This window comes from Ruditapes philippinarum, unplaced genomic scaffold (genome assembly GCF_026571515.1).
Source record: "Ruditapes philippinarum isolate M1 unplaced genomic scaffold, ASM2657151v2 ctg996_1_1_1_1, whole genome shotgun sequence".
Taxonomy (NCBI): Eukaryota; Metazoa; Mollusca; class Bivalvia; order Venerida; family Veneridae; genus Ruditapes; species Ruditapes philippinarum.
In genome coordinates, this window is record NW_026856085.1 from 344,629 (window position 1) to 362,969 (window position 18,341).

The 18,341-nt window shown below is 30.0% G+C and overlaps 1 protein-coding gene across 1 annotated transcript in view; it reads left to right on the top strand.

Moving 5' to 3' along the window:
• Positions 1-271: 271 nt before the first annotated feature.
• Positions 272-18,341, top strand: part of LOC132745342 (NPC intracellular cholesterol transporter 2-like) — a 28,423-nt gene continuing 10,353 nt past the window's right edge. The window contains exon 1 of the mRNA XM_060734237.1: positions 272-491. Coding sequence (XP_060590220.1) covers positions 407-491 — 85 coding nt within the window. The 5' untranslated portion in view covers positions 272-406. The remainder of the gene's footprint in view (positions 492-18,341) is intronic.

Sequence of the window (18,341 nt, forward strand, 5' to 3'; positions counted from 1 at the left end):
CACATGATTACAGACAAAAAGATGTTAATTTTCTTTGTTATTCTGTCGATGAAATTAAGAGACCATATGCCTGTAGGAAAATCTTATTTCTGTCCAGTAATTTATCATTTGCTAAATTCATGGAACCAGATATTTTAGGGAATGTGAACCAAGAATTAATCGGTCGCTAGTGGTTTCTGAGGTGTCAAATTTAGTGAACCAAGATTGGAGGCAAACATGTATAGGTGGCGCTGCGGTTCGTTAGAAAAACATGGCGGACTCTCGCGGGTATTTTCGGGTTTTCTCAAATTGTATCTTAACAAAGGTTTATTAAATATTCATAATTGCAGATATCATGGCATGACAATAAAACAAACGCCATGAATTTCAGGACTGATTGTGATTTATACAGGAAACGATCCTGAGCATGGTTGACGTCAATAACAAATCAGTAATGACAGCGTTCCATATCCCATGTTTGTCGTCTGCGCTAACATCATCATATGTTTCATGTATCTATTTACCAGCATTTTCTGTAAAAGGCCAAAGTGCATCACTTGTTAATTATGAATCTTTTACAAATACAAAAAGGGACCTTAAAGGAATAATTGAAGATCATTTATTCAAATTAGCTGTAAACCGTTGTTTAAAAGACAAAATGTAAAAAAGAGACTGATTGTCAAATAAATATGTGTTCTAAATATGAAAATACTACTTTTTTGTGCATTTTTCAATACATTCATATTATGGTGAAGTTACAATCTAACAGCGTACAGCTCTGATAAATCTAAATGGAGAATCCTTGACTGTTTGACCGAATGGATATTTTAAGTATTTATGACCGTACAGTATTTAGATATTACATACTATAGTGTTCTAAATTAATATTTTACTCGTAAATTAATATTTTACTCGGATTATACCGCTACTTTGCGGATATAAATTGTTTGTTTACATTGAACATGTTATGTTAAGTATTTTAAATGTATTTTGTCTAATTTTACATAGCTATAATTAGCATTTAATGAAAGTATTTTTCTTTACGTCGAATTATGTAATATGTATCCAAATGTTAGAAACTCTTTTGCGTATGGTAATATAAGATTGGTTAAAGATATGTAATTGTCCATAATAAGCCTTTATGGCATTTGACATATCTACATGATTTATTATATCTACATATATTTGTTACCCTACTTGTACTTTTTGTATGTTTTTAAATCTAGCATCTTGTTACTCTTTCAAAATATGTATCACCACAAGTGAGCAACAACAGTCAATAAATATAAATAATATTAATGGGTATTTTACATATATATGATTACTTATTAGGAACTGAATGCATATAAACAAGACATATAAAACTTGTTGTTTTTCAAATTATGAAATCTTATTTCATTTGATTGAGGACTCGAACCTGGGTATAGATAGCAAATGGAAAAAAGGACAAGAAAAAACAATATCATGAATTCTGCATTTATAAGATTGTTATGTATATGCATAGAGGAACTTTTGTATTGCATTTTAACCACGTTTTTTTTCATACACGAACTTGTTAAAACGTTCCCGGTGGCCCAAAAAACGTGCGCAGTGTTCTTCTTATAAACATAAATGCTGAAATTTATGAGTATTTTATATTTATTGCTCGATAATATAGCACTGTGTTTTATAAAAGATAATTATGTACACAGGTGATAGTGTTGAACAGTTATCTTTGATAACTACACTATTTAATTATCTTACATCATTACAAAAGCCACCTGGTTTAATTGCATATATATATATGTAACACCTAACACAAGGATTGTTTTTGGATCATTTACTATATGAGTTTTTTTTTTGTTTTAATATCATATATTTATAATAGTACATTGTATACAAATACATGAAAACCAATAGCGAACACAATAGCTAAAACATTTAAAATATACTAGTAGTATCAATTTTAGCTTAATTGCTCTTTCCTTTTAGAATTTAAAATTCTGCCATGAAACTTTACTGGAAAAAATGAGACTAGTGGAAAAAGATTTTTGATTTCGAGTCATATTGCTCACAGAATGCAACATGATTTCGTCATATGAGAGAAAAGCATTAAACAACAAACCTTTGACTGATGTCGCGTTTTTAATCTGCCGTGTATATACGTAATATAAGGTATATATAATAAAATAATAGAAACAAAGAACTATGCTCGTTTAACACCCCCTCTCTCCCCCCCCCCCAAAAAAAAACAACAAACAAACAAAAAAACAATGTTAAGTTGCTCAGTTATGTTATCAGGACATTTACTACATGTTATAGTATATGTTAGTATTGCTTATTATTCAAGCAATTTCTTTATTTGTTAAACATATTTTGAAAAATGACGTTAAGCATGTATAGAAAGATGGAGACTAAACTATACATATAAACTGACTTGAATTCTTTATTACACACAAATAAAAAGCATGTATTTAAATGTCAAAAGTGACCTCTGACTCAAAGACCTCTACATAAAACCTGTAAATCTGGATTTTTTTTCTTTTTGGATTCGATCCGCACAGAAAACGTTACAATTTTTGCGGCGATAAAGGGAACGCGTAAATGAACGTAATCAATCACAAGGCCATGAGTTCTAACATGATAGATGTGTTTGATTTTGTCTTTTATAACAATTCTATGATTGATGACAAGGATGTCCAATCAGTTTCCGGTTACATCAAATACAGGTGTTACAATGTCATTTCCTCAATCATCAACCGGTTCTTAAAGATTGTCACAAAACAAACGCTGTCACTAGCTTCAATCTGATACAATTTTTCTTTATTCAATATTTTTGTGTAGGATGAATTATGGAAATCATGGTCTTTATTCCATTGTTTTGAATTATCGTTATTTACAATAAAACGTTCTTGGTATTAGTAAAATGTGTTGATTGTAAAAATGCAGCTTTTAAATTTACCTGAATATTCTATGTCCTGTATAAGCGACTCCACAAAAGTGAAAATACAGTTTTGTGTATTCAGAATGAATTCGTCAAATAATTGGACAAAACATTTAAGCCGCGTCACGACAAAACCAGCATAATGGGTTTGCGACCAGCATGGATCCAGACCAGCCTGCGCATCCGCGCAGTCTGATCAGGATCCATGCTGTTCGCTATCAGTTTCTCTACTTGTTATAGGGTCTGTAAGCGAACAGCATGGATCCTGATCAGACTGCGCGGATGCGCAGGCTGGTCTGGATCCATGCTGGTCGCAAACCCATTATGTTGGTTTTGTCGTGACGCGGCCCATTTGTTATTGTTGTTGTTGGAGGGGGTAGTGTTGTATAAGCAAATAAGAAATGTACATTCTTAAGCACTGTTTTCAATTACATTGTCTCTTCATACAGAGTCATTTAACACATTTATATTGCAAAAACTGTATATTACAAAGTTTTTCTTTACACAAAAAGCAAGACAAAAAATCACCGACTACCGTACCAACTTTCATTGTAAACCAATAGTTTCCCTCCATTTTCAACAACCATATTCCCTTTATTTCTTTTCTTATCTTTCTCCAATAAAGCACGGCTTGGTTTCTGAAAAGTTTCATTGCATTCAATAATGTGTTTATGACAACAAAATAAGGTTTTCCTAAGATGCAAACAGATATTTTATGATTAATCATCTAGCTATCTCCTTTTATTTGAGAAAGGAAACAAGATTGGATGATACGCCCTGTCGAAATGTTACACTTGCTAACTACCTGAGAGCTAATCCTGTCGTATTGTGTTGATATCTTATTTTCTGCGAGGAAAAATCATGATAAATGACATTTTAAGTACACTTTTATCCACGTTTGACAACCGCTATTTCAATGAAAAGACAAAGTAATGACAGAAAAAAACAACAGAAAACCTGAAAATATCACAAACCGATAAGTTATTAATATTAGCCATAATCTCAGAGATACAGTCGCAATAATCAATGAATTTCAATTTGATGTAACTTTATTTCAAAATAAAGCTAAATTAATCGACTAATATATTTTAAGACTTTATTATGTGAGCATTTTAAGACTTAGTTCTATAAACAGTAGGACTTATACAAATCCTAGCTGCCTAGTGAAACATCACTTTATGTATTATAGATAACATTATTTATCTGTGTTTTTTTTTCTTATATGTTTATTTGTTTCATTTTTTGATAACATCATTTTTCACATGATTGTGTATATATGTGTATTCATCTGTTATTTTGTTTTAATTGTCGTATATTCATGCCTGTTTGTTGTTCTTGTTGTTGTTGGTATTGTCGTTTTGACATAATTGAATAGACTGAATTATTTATACAGAAACAATCGTAAACATATTACACGTATATGATTTTTTGAATTTCTAAAACAGAATTATATAACATTATATATATATATATATATATATATATATATACAAACACATTCCTCCATTTACGGGGCATCGGTCTATTTGAGACCATACTTGTGGGGTGTATATTTAATGTGGGGCATACATAAGGCCTCGCAACTCTGGCATGTTTAAAACGATGTATGGGGGCGTAGGCCACCCTTCTAACATAGTGCCCGTAGGCCGGTTTTAGTAGTAAATGATATATGTCCCACAAATGTATATATTTTTAATGGGGTTTTATGTTATTGGTCAATATGTTTTCACCTATGGTAAAATTAAATATATAGTTGATATATATAACTTAGTACCCCTTAGTTCTGTTGTTTGGAAATGTCATTATATGCCTACATAGTGGCATATATAAAAACTGACTGCATGAAATAATGCCACTCAACTCGGTCTTATAAATAGGCCCCGTAAGTGAAGATATGTGTGAATATATATATATATATATATATATATATAAATTGTATATTAGTACTGTAAATTGTGCACATATATATATAATAATTATTTATTTAGTTCTACTCATACATGCCATATGTGTGTTTACATTTCCATTCAATCATATCATTTAAAAATAATTCGATTCAAACCATACTTATTAATTACAATATAATGATTGAATCTCAAAACAAACATTCTAAAATAATGCAAGTATTGCAACATAATGGCCCTTGTGTTTTTTATTTCATCCTTTAAATGCCAAGAGACGATGCCATCATTAAAAACTCAGAATATAATAATTTGTTATGAAACAAATAACAATTGTAAGTGAAAGATTGTCGCTTGACGCCCTTGAGGTTTTTCCAATTCTCTGTTTTTTAACCATCACTCTGTTGGAAACAAAAGTGATTAGCCTTTGCCACATGTATAGTGCTAGGTCAGTTTGGTAATGTAACTTTAAGCTTTCGTGTTTATATCTGTAAAATTGATAATTAATAAGTTTTTTTTGTTTTATTTTTTGTTGTTGTTTTTTTTAATGAAAACTGGACAAGTCCATTTAAGAAATACAATATGTTATGGTTTTTTTTTTATAAGAAATCATTAATTTATACACGCAAAATGGTGTGTATCCTCAAGCTTACATACATATTTACTTTAATTTATTTTAAGAAATGGTGCTCACTTTTCAGATAATACGATCATAATTATGTTTTAGTGCATTCATTTAACTTTATTCATTATTTTCAATCTTTTAGTACATATATTTAACTTTATTCATTATTTTCTATCTTTTAGTGCATTGTTTTACTTTATTCGTTATATTATATCTTTTGGTGCATTTATTTGATTTTATACATTATTTTCAATCTTTTAGTGCATTCATTTTATTTTATTCATTATTTTCTACTTTTTAGTGCATTCATATAAATTCATTCAATATTTTTTATTATTAATTCAACCCGAAACGTGCTAAAATTTTCGTTTCGTTTTAATTGTTGGTTATTTTCATAATGACTCGTTGGCTCGTTCATAATGACTCAAATCTTACAGAAACTATGCGTAAAGTTCGTGACAGAATATCCAATAATAATCTGTTATAAAGGTCATTTCACTGGAATAAGTTACATTTTCATTTCTGTCTTAACCATTCATTTATACATGTAGTCAGATTCTATCTGTATCTAATTACTTTATTTTATATAAACTGTACTTCTTTCTGTGCTAGTCAACCATTCGTAGAATTTTATATAGTTCTTTCTGTGTTAGTCAGCCATTCGTAGAATTGTATATAGTCATTTTTGTGTTAGTCAACCATTCGTAGAACTTGATATAGTTCTTTCTGTGTTAGTTAGCCATTCGTAGAACTTGATGTAGTTCTTTTTGTGTCAGTTAGCCATTCGTAGAACTTGATGTAGTTCTTTTTGTGTTAGTTAACCATTAGTAGAACTTGATATAGCTCTTTCTGTGTTAGTTAACCATTCGTAGAATTTTATATAGTTCTTTTTGTGTTAGTCAACCATTCGTAGAATTTTATATAGTTCTTTTTGTGTTAGTTAACCATTCGTAGAACTTGATATAGCTCTTTCTGTGTTAGTTAACCATTCGTAGAAATTTATATAGTTCTTTTTGTGTTAGTCAACAATTCGTAGAATTTTATATAGTTCTTTTTGTGTTAGTCAACCATTCGTAGAACTTGATATAGTTCTTTCTGTGTCAGTTTAGCCATTCGTAGAACTTGATATAGTTCTTTCTGTGTCAGTTAGCCATTCGTAGAACTTGATATAGTTCTTTCTGTGTCAGTTAGCCATTCGTAGAACTTGATATAGTTCTTTCTGTGTCAGTTAGCTATTAGTAGAATTTGATATAGTGCTTTCTGTGTAAGTCAGCCATTCGTAGAACTTGATATACATTGTAGTTCTTTCTGTGTCAGTTAGCCATTCGTAGAACTTGATATAGTTCTTTCTGTGTCAGTTAGCCATTCGTAGAACTTAATATAGTTCTTTCTGTGTCAGTTAGCTATTAGTAGATCTTGATAAAGTTCTTTCTGTGTAAGTCAGCCATTCGTAAGATATTGACTGTTAATTATTCATTCAAGGCAAGTTATATGGATCTGTGTAAAATATCCAAACGTACTATTTTATATGTATCTTTCTGAGTTAGAAATTCAAAAATAATATGACAAATGTTTTATTCGATAGACAATCAATCACAATAGGTTGAAAGATTTATTATATGTCAGTCAATCAAACATATTATGTTATGAGTTCTTCTGGGATAGTTAATCAATCATAGTCTGTGATATTTTATATATATATATATATATATATATATATATATATATATATATATATATATATATATATATAATATATATATATATATATATATATATATATATATATATATATATATATATTGAGATTGCAAAATATGTAGACGTGTGTAAGAAGGCTTAAGAAGAATTTAAACAAAATTATTGGGCTGACTAAAGTGTAACACTTCTCACGCACACTGACACCGTCTCAAACTGTTCGTATTACATTTATATAACAAAATATTTAATAAAAATGACCATGTAGTACCAGATAAATTACTTTAAACTTTTAAAGTTTTACAGGAGGGGACTGTATTTTTTTGTTTAGATGTTTATACCATTTGATGTGATTTTCTTCCAATAACTTATGATCATTCTCTCACCTCATTTTTCAAAATGACATGAAAATGGAAAGCGTTTGAACCCTTTTACCTCAAATCGGACTAAGAATTGCACTTATCATTAATTTTCAATTCAATTTAATTTTGAGTATTATGAGTATATTTCTTTATTATCTTTATTATATGTTTTCGTTCCGAGTGCTTCAGTAATATTTTCAAATCTAATATTCTAGGCTTGTGTAACTCGGTGGGTTTCATTTAATAAAAATGACAGTACATGTATCAATTAATAGATCACTAATTTACTTCAAAACATATTAAACAAACTGTAATTTTATACTTGTGATATATAATACAATGTTTTGATGCTAAAATTACATTTCCAAGGTTAAGTATGGACAAATTATTATATTGTAATGAATGTGGCCATGAATGGATAAATGTACTCACATATCGAATCGTAAATGCTGCGCAATAAAAACAAAGAAAATTATCATCCTTCCCAATTTAACCTACTTGCAATTTAATTCTAGAAACTGGGAGAGCGCAAATTATATGACTAAGGTAACTACGCATTCTGTTTACAAGAGATGATTGGTAAGTTAACCTAGAATGGAGATTATGTAATCCTCACATTTAGAGGCGTGTGACCTTCAATATCGCTTTAAAGTAACTGTAAGCAATTTCAAAAACAGGTTTATTATATAAACAATGGTATAATAATATTTATAGCCTTGAAATAACTGGGAATGGTGATAGAAAAATCAGGAGTGCTTGATTGTCATTTATAAATCGAATAAATATGAAATAGATACTAAATATATACCTGATATGAACTAAATATATCCTTAAATACAGCTATTATAAAATATGATAATATAATATGATTGAAACAATTTATAACTGTCATAACTATTCTAGCAATATTGGGTTACATTTGAGAGCTTCTGACATTTAAACTTGTTGTCTCTATCATTACAGATGTTGTCGTTCTTAAGCATAAAATCAAAGAAATATTTTAGTTAAACACTGTTTTATAAAACTTGAAATACACTTGTGCGATAATGCATTAAAACGTGTGTCATCCAGGATTTTTATCCTAGAGATAAGAATACTGATTTATAACTCCTATGTTTAATTCAAGCACGAATACAGTAAAATATTAATGATATGTCGATATTTTCGGCAAAAATTATCAGGTAATAATGTTTGTTAATACACAAAAGCTGATTTAAGTTCGGCTTTTAATTGATACGTTATTGCAATGTTTTACCGAGAAAGTGTATAAATTATTCAAATTGAAATATAACTCTCGCGCTGTTCTATCTTGGAAATATATTATACACTAGTGCATCATAATTATTTCACAATGCTCTTAATCAAATATTTATTTGGAATATTCATTGTTCGGAATTATTTTGCAGATTATGATTTTAGATCTTCAGAACTGTTTGCTAAGTCACACAACAATAATGTATTCATTGATTTTGATTTCTGATTCTACGCACAATAGATTTGATTTTATCAGCTATTCTAATGTCTTTTTAATTATGATTTTTTATTTGATTTAAACACAATTAAGGAATTTAAAATTAAAATATTGTAATCGTAGCATATGAAAATGTAAGACCGTTTGAATGATGCGGTCTGAATATTGCAATACCAGCTATTCTTCGAATAGGACACAGCGCTACATTTAAAATATAATAATTATCTGCAAGTAGACGACAAAATTTTTCGGTATGTTGTGATCACGCAGTGTGATAACGTGATGTAGGATCTTGGTCACTATGCGTTATTATGTGCCCTGATATATAGTTATTTTTGATTGACATAGAGACACCGCTACATTTGGCCAACAAACAAACAATAACTCAAAACATAGTACTTTTTATAGACAGACAGACAGACAGACATTTTATTTCAATCAAAAAGGCCTATAAGCCCATGATGACATAATACAGCATATATACAAGATAACGAACAGTGCATATGTTAAAATAAAAACATTATCACAATATAATTATGACTTTACAGGAGAAGGTCATAATAACAACTTATTCGTTAGAACGTAGAACAATTGCAAATATTAATTTATGTTTGTCTTACACTCACGTACTTCTTATCTGTTAAAATGATTGCATGAATTAAATGTTCTGTTCTAGAAATGTTTAGCTACCCTAAATTAATATAATTTACCATAATGTTAATCTATGAAGTAGTGTCACAACAAACATAATTAATATTCACTACATTACATAAATCCTTAAACTAAATTAGTTTATCTACATATCTTACCTCACTATTGAGCCAAGATACATAGATTATATTATATATGCTAATAATCCCATATTTAATCAGTCTTACCGAAACGAAACTGTAAGACCGATAGTATGGCATGCAAATATACATAATTATATAACATATGTTAGACATGTGTTTGAGATATATATTTATGCGAATATCAATACATTTCTTATTAAGATGCTTAATTATTACAATACAATATATATTACATATCTATTTTACTTATGACTATACATCTAAAATATCAATATCTATTTAATAATTTATTTGAGAACTTTTAATTGGTATATAGAACCGAATTTCGAATATTAAAGGCATTATAGATATATATTCCAAGGTTTCGAAGAGTGTTCTTATTTTCTGAATTTACAAGTTCAACCAATTTTCGCATACTAGGTCTTATCCAAAAGCATCTATCAATATACCTTTTTCTTATATCAATAAATAACAAACATTCTAATATAAAATGATATTCGTCTTCGATTTTCCCACATCTTACACATATTCTTTCATTTAAAGGGTCCTATGTGGCCTAGACCATCTACCAGCTTCTATCTGTAATCTATGAGAAGAGACTCGTAAACGGGAAAACGCTTGACAAAATTTTTGAACATTAAAAACATTCCAAATAAGGCTGAAATCTAAAAGATGATATTGTATTATAAAATAAAGCCCTACTGGATTGATTTAGTCTTGCATTCCAGTTTTGAATAAAATGATCATTTAACCTTTGTTTTGTTACAGACAAAAACATCTCAACATTTCCTACTCCTTGGTAAATCCAAGCGTCAACAAATCCAAGTGAACATAATAGATTTTTCAATAATGAACACCAATTTACTTTACTAGGATACATGTCTAGATCTGATTTAAGTAAGTCGTAAACAATAACAATATATTTATTTTGTTTCGTTTGTAATATTCTTAGCCAAAATTTTATTGCTTTGTACATTTGTATAGTTTTAAAAGAAGTTCGACCTAATTCACCATAAATGAAGTCATTCTGTGTAGTTTTCTTTACACCTAATAGCTTTTTACAGAATTGTATATGTACTCTCTCAATCGATAAATCATTAGCGAAACAGCATACCTCGGAACAATAATTTAATATTGGAGCTACAAGCTTATCAAACAATTCTAATTTATGTTTTGGGGGTATATAAGTAAACTTATACAAATATTTCTCTAATTTGAAAATAGCCTTCTGGGCTTGACCAGATAATGTTTTTTGTGCTGTACTTAATGATCCTCCTGTTGTAAACACAATACCTAAATAACAAAATGTTTTAACAATTTCGATTGGCTCATGATTAAAATAAAATACAGTGTTACGAGAATTATAACCACCTTTCTTAAATATCATTACTTTAGTTTTCGAAACGTTTACTTTGAGTTTCCATTGCATACAATAATCATACAATAAATTAATACTACGTTGCAAGGATTCAGCTGAATTTGCAAAAATAACAATGTCATCAGCATATAATAACATGAATATTTTAAACATATTTACATCAATTCCGTCCGCTTTATTATGAATAAATAAATCCTCTAAATCGTTGATAAACATAGAAAATAAAAATGGTGATAAACACTCACCCTGTCTTAAGCCTAGTGCGCATGCGTAGTCATCACTTAAGTTATTGCAAAACTTAACTCTAGATTTAACTGAATCGTAAATAGACTTTATTATGTTTAATATATTTCCTCTTAATCCTAAATGAATTAATTTATACCAAAGACTTTCTCTTACAACATAATCAAATGCTTTTGTGTAGTCAACAAATAAAGTAAAAAGTTGCTTCCCTTGATTAAGTACATGAGTAATTAAACCATTTAAAACAAAAATATTGTCAACTGTACTCATATTAGCCCGAAATCCCGCTTGCGCTTCAATATAAACATTATACTTTTCTGCCCATGATTTTAACCTATTATTAACTATTCGAGTGAAAAGTTTTCCTAAACAGCTTAATAACGTTATGCCCCGATAATTTTCCACATTATTAATGCTTCCTTTTTTGTGCAATGGAATAACATAACCTTCTGACCATCTTTCCGGAAAATAACCTATTTCAAAAATCTTATTAAATAATGCATAGAAAATATTATTCAAGGTGTGTTTACCTGTAATAAACAATTCGTTTAGTAAACAATCCGGACCGCCTGATCTATTATTCTTCAGTTGTCCTATAGCGAGATTTATTTCATGAAAAGATATTCGTTCATTTAATTCCCTGAACATAATTTTGAATTCATCATTTTCATACTTATCTATAAAATGTAAAACATCTTCATCGGGTGCAAAAAATCGATCATTTGGATTATTGACAGCTTTCAAATATTTTTCAAATGTTGACATAGATATGTTAGGTTGTTTTATGCCAGACGTTTCTTTAAGCATATTCCAATATAGTCTAGCGTTTTCATGCCTACTACCTATTAATTTTTCAGTCTTTTCTTTATCATAATTATATCTACACTTACGCAGTAAAGACTTATATTCCGACCTTGCTTTTACCATATTGACCCTATTTTCTTCATTCTGGCATTTTCGATAAACATCAAGATATTTTAAAATTTTTTTATATACATTTCTTTTCATAACAATATTCATTAAACCAGGGTTGTGAAGTTTCGCACTTTTTATCATTATTACTTTCAAAATTAGATCTCTTTACACAAGGCGATGCAATTTTACCGAACACATTTTCTAAATCACATATACATTCATCTATACCTTGGCTCGAAAGACTGGCCGCAATTTTACGTTCTAGCTCATCTAAACATAATAAATTATCTTCGTCTAGTAAATTTTCAACATACTGAGATTTCAACTCCGGTTTCCAAACATATTTAAATTTTTCACTATCAGATTTATTTACGGAAGAGTGACCAAGTGTACTTTCAAGTAAGTTACATGTATCAAATACAAAAGAGACTGACATCAGACAATGATCAGAAACAATATTAGGATCGTCAATTTCAAACATATCAATATTAAAAAACATAGAACTTTTACATAATAAATAATCAACAACACTACAACCTTGCCTATTTACAAAAGTGTGCTTCCCTACATTTTCATCTTTACCCTTTCTTCCATTCACTATCCGAAAACCAGTTTGTTTACAAAAATCAAGCAAATAGCGCCCATTGTTATTTACATGTCCTTTATCTTTAGAAAATCTCGACCATGCAATATCGGACTGATAATCTTCAGGCAACAAATCTATATTACAAAAATGTACAGTATCATTTTCTACAAAATCTGGCAACGTTGAAGTTCTAGAATTAAAATCGCCGAAAATTGCATGGTAATTACTATTATCTGACATACTTTCAATATATATACAAGAATCTATCAATCTATCAAATATATTATTATCGGTCAATGATTGGCGGCTGCTATCATCTGGAAGTACGTAACACAATCCTACATAAAAATCTTTATCAATCGATAATTTACTTGCCGCTATTTTCACCCAAATAATATCATCTTGAGACGTAAAAATTAAACTGTCTTCTGACACAAAACAATTTTTAATATAAATGATTATGCCTCCTGAATTACGTTTTGCCGTGCTTTTCACGTTTGTACGGTTTAAAATAAAATGCTCAAAACCATCAACATTTAAGTTTGAGAAAGAATCTGTCCAAGTTTCAGTCATTAATATTATATCATTATTTTGTTTTATAAAACAAAGACTGTCACTGCGTTTAAGTAAGATGTATTTTTATGATTACTGATTTTTACCAATAAATATTTGTTTAGTCCGAATTCGTTTAAACTATAAATAAATAAACCTTTAACATTATTTAAACTACTCTCACCCTGGGACTTATCATTGCTGATTGCATATGATGGCACATGGTCGTGATCCAAGAATGATTCGAACCCACAATACCTAGGTTGAGAGGCTAACACTTTAACCACTGTTTCTACCTACGCTTTTGGAGGAAATTATTACTTTGCAGTTAACTAAACAATATCTGTCACACAGAATACTAAACATTCATATACTAATGACAAAGCGGTTTTTCACTTTCTTGGTAAATTGTAAGTGCGGCATACACGGCCAATAGAAGCTGCTTCACCATTGGTTAGAATAGAGGTGCCCAGTCTTTTAAGGTAATAAGAGTACAGCCACCGATGTTAAATTGAAATTCTGAATAGGATTAGATTTATTTACGTTAACAAGTAACTACAAACAACTTGACCTTACCTTACGTATAATGTTAATGTAAAATTTATATCTAGATGTTTTGCAAGAACAACAAGGGTTTACTGCATAGAACTACGCGTGCGCATAAAAAATAAATTGTTACGTTTTGTTTTGTTTCAAATATCATTATTCACTAATACAGTTTTAAAAGACTACCGGAATGATATCTATATAATTAAATGGCTTTTGAGTTTAGCCGTTTTAAACGTCTGACGTCATCTACTTTACGTGCGTTTTATCTACGCTTTAATTTAAACATTTTATTTGTTGATTCTTCTTGATTATTAGGCGTTACATAATATTCTCACATTTTACACTTAGTGTTGTTTTTAATCTTAGGCTGTAAGGTTAATGATATGACATCTGCCATTGCAAATCACATATAATGCAATATCCACTTATCTACTAGCTGTATATTTTGATTTCCGAGAACAAATATTTTATATTATTAATTGATAAACTTTTCATTTTATAAGAATTTGCATTAATATAAAACCGTTATACAAGTTGCTGACGGGTGATACGGACCTGATATATAAATATACTGAGTTGCAAAAGAAAGTGTTCACTTGGTTACATGGAAATTTTGTATACTTATTTAAAGATAATATTGGCATATTTTTATCTATGTATTTTGTATTTATGTAACGATGGTTTACATTTATTGGAAATGATTAATGATAAGTATAATGATAAGTGCATTATTCAGGCACGAACGGGCACCCGAGTAGAACCACCGACGTTCCGTAAGCTAGCTGGATAGTAATGGAAATGATTATTATGAAAACTTTGTTACATTTAAACAGCTGAGGGATGAAAAATAAGAGTTACATAATTGTGCCTTTTGTAAATGCGTTTTTACCTTTGGATACTTAAATTTTTAAACGGAACATCATTTCAACCCAGGGCAATAATATGGCGTAACGTCGGGTCCATGCAGTCTCAAACATCTTCGTTTATCCAAAGATGAGACGAACACAACAGATACTGATCAATGCTCACGTAACGAGACCAAAAAAAAATACGTTAAAAATCAAAATTTTGCAACCTTTCCTTTTCACCCTCCCGCTTTTTCTAAGAAACCAAAGGTCTGATAATTATCAAATTTTAATACAAATTAAACAATTATATGATCAATACCTTTCTGTAAATGTTCATGCAAAATTTAACATTGTTTTGCTCTTGTAAATGTGTACAGAATTTCCAAGTAACCAAGTGCACACTTTCTTTTGCAACAGAGTGCATTACACTAGGCTAGCTCCTCTAAACGAGGCTATATTTCCGCGTATATCCCGTCAGTAACTTGTAAAACTAATACTATTAAACACACTGAGGTAAAAATATATAACCCAGCATGTATACTGGAAGTTTTATGACAAACTTGAAGGATTATTATAATCTAGATCGGTGCTTTATCTATATTGTTATCGGTCAGATTTAATTATATTGAAATTGTAGAAAGTTTACCATGTGATTTATTCCGACACATCTACTAGAAAAGTCGCCGTATTTGCAATAAAACTTAACATAATGATGGCACTTTCCAAGGGGAGCCTCTCCAGTATCTGTAGAGTTCGACATAAATATTTCCCGACGTAAAAATAGATGTTTCTGATATTGTAGGCGAATGAGCACCATGGAGAGACGAGATTTCAGCACGCTAACCTCAGGAAATAAATAGTAATATTATCATAGTCATGATGTCACACACCAGACAGCCTTTATGCACCTGGATCTTTCTAGAAAATATTTAACGACTTTGGCATATTGATGTTCAATAACTTGTAACTGAACGTAGAAAAATACGTGTGAAGTCAAGATGCAGATCAAGTAGAAGGTTGAAACTAACAAAGACGACCGGTGGGGACATTTCAACATCATAATTTCCCGATATTTTCTATGAAAATTCATAATTTCACGTTTTCAACATACAAAATTCACGATTTCAACTTCATGAATTCTAGATTTCGACTTCAAGAATGCAGGAATCAACTTCGCGAATTTATGTTTTGAACTTCATCATTTCAATTTCGTGAAATCACGATTTGAACTTCGAGAATTCACGTTTTCAAGTTCATGAATTCACGGTTTCAACTTCACGATTTCAACTTCGCAAATTCATGTTATATCGTGAAATCACAATTTCAGCTTCACGAATTCACGATTTCAGCTTTTGAACAACACAATTACAACTTCTCGAAATTGAAATTGTGAATTCACAAAGTTGAAATCGTGAATTCACGAAGTTGAAATCAACCGTTATTTTCAAAACGAGAATTCACAAAGTTGTAATCGTGCAGTTGAAATCGATAATTCATAAACTTGAAGTCCTGAATTCGTGAAGTTGAAATCGTGACTTCATGAAGATGAAATCGTGAATATGCTGAAATCGTGAATTCATGAATTCGTGAAGGTAAACCCAAAAATTGAAAAGTTGAAATGTCACCGCCGGTATTTCCTTCCTACGAAAGACCGGTGGGGACATTTCAACTTCATGAATTCCCGATTTCAGAGTAATTTCTTTGTTTTGCGTGTGTGTGTTAAGGTAGTACACCCCTTATGCACTATCTCCACTTTGAAGAGTATTCAAATAGGCTAGAATCACTGTCAAGTGTATTGAAACTGAGGGGCGTGGGTTCAAACCAAGAGTGGGCAACTTTTTTTTCTTTTTAACATTTTTTATGAATCACTCAGATCCCAAATGGAAGAAAAAAATGTTCCATTTTATTTATATAATTATTTTCGGTATTTATTTGTTAAATAATGCCAAATTTTACAGCAAATAATTTTATGATACCAGATATTTTCAAAGTTTAATAAAATAAAAACTACACGGTAAAAGTATTTTATATTTTGCAAGACCAACCAATATACATTTAAGAAAATTTAGGCAAACTTTGAAAACAGCCCCTCATTGTGGAAAATTTTAGGGATATTTTAAATAAGGCTTTTTACATAGGGAAATGGTCAAATAAGTGTTAAAAGTGGGTGGGGTAGGGTTACATTTTTATACATATTAAAAACATTTCGTTTAAAAACAATCATTTTGCTTGTTTAATTTGTTACCTAAATGTCATTATTTGTTTCTTAACAATGAGCAATAGGAAAACATTTTTCATAATGATGATATTATAGATTATTTAGAGTTTCCTCATTTCTGAAAAAAGCCCTTCTAATGGCAAAGTTTTAGTTCAGAAAAATGTCCATAACTCATAAACCACACGGTAAATTTTGTTTAAATTTTGCATACAGGTGACATTTAAGGCATATAACTGTCCTATGTTGTCAATTTTACAGTTCCTTATAGTGCCAATTAGGGGTGTACTACCTTAAGCTGCGCATTGACACATTATTGGTCATATTGCACCAAACACTATATTCATTAAAATATTATTGTTAAGCCTTAACTTAGTTAGTACATACTTATAACATGAGTAAGTTAAATCAAAGAATACAAATTTATTTCCTTTAATTTATTCATTTTATGGCACACTGACTTCCACTGTTCAAACAGAGTTGTCGTTCTTGTCTCACATAAAACATCTGACAAGAATCTGGTCAAAATAGAAATTTTCTATTTAACGCACACTGAAGATGATTTTAAGAGGTAAACAGCACAAGTTGTTTTTACATTGGCATAAAATGTGGTGAAAATAAGAAATTGAATCATTATTATTCGAACTGTTTTAATGCCCAATAACGCGGATAATATCGTTACACAAATGTAAACAAAATGCGGAAAAAAAACTTGAAAATTGTTTTAACGTAATTTTAATATGTTACAAAATTTCTGTTTTTTGACTTCCGTCCGTTAGATTTTCTGGTCCTATTATGGCCACATTACATTAAAAACTATTTCTTAGCCTGTTTCCGTGTCGTCATTTTGAATGTTGGTTTGGGACTACTTTCCGATACAAGTCAAGAATCGAATGGAATGCAAGCAGGTGTGCAAGAGAGTGTTAGACTTTGTGCGACATTAACGGTGAATAACTGAATACAGGTAGGGTTTAAAATCGAAAACAGTTATTGACCAGTCTAAAATGATGATGATAATAATTATAATAATGATAGTAATATATTTCCTGAAACAAAATGGGTGAGATAAGGAAACATTTTATCCATATTTCACACATTTTGAGTTGAATCAATCATTTACAAATGTAGGATACTACGCCATCGCGCACCTGCAAAGTAATGCTCCCAATCAGATTTTTCCTCTCGACTCGAAGATAATTTTTATTCTAAGAAACATCAATAAAATAATATAGTGCATCAAAGATTGGCTTTCTTAGTTGTCATAATTTTATTTTGTTTGGGAGTCCGAGTGAGAGCATTTAG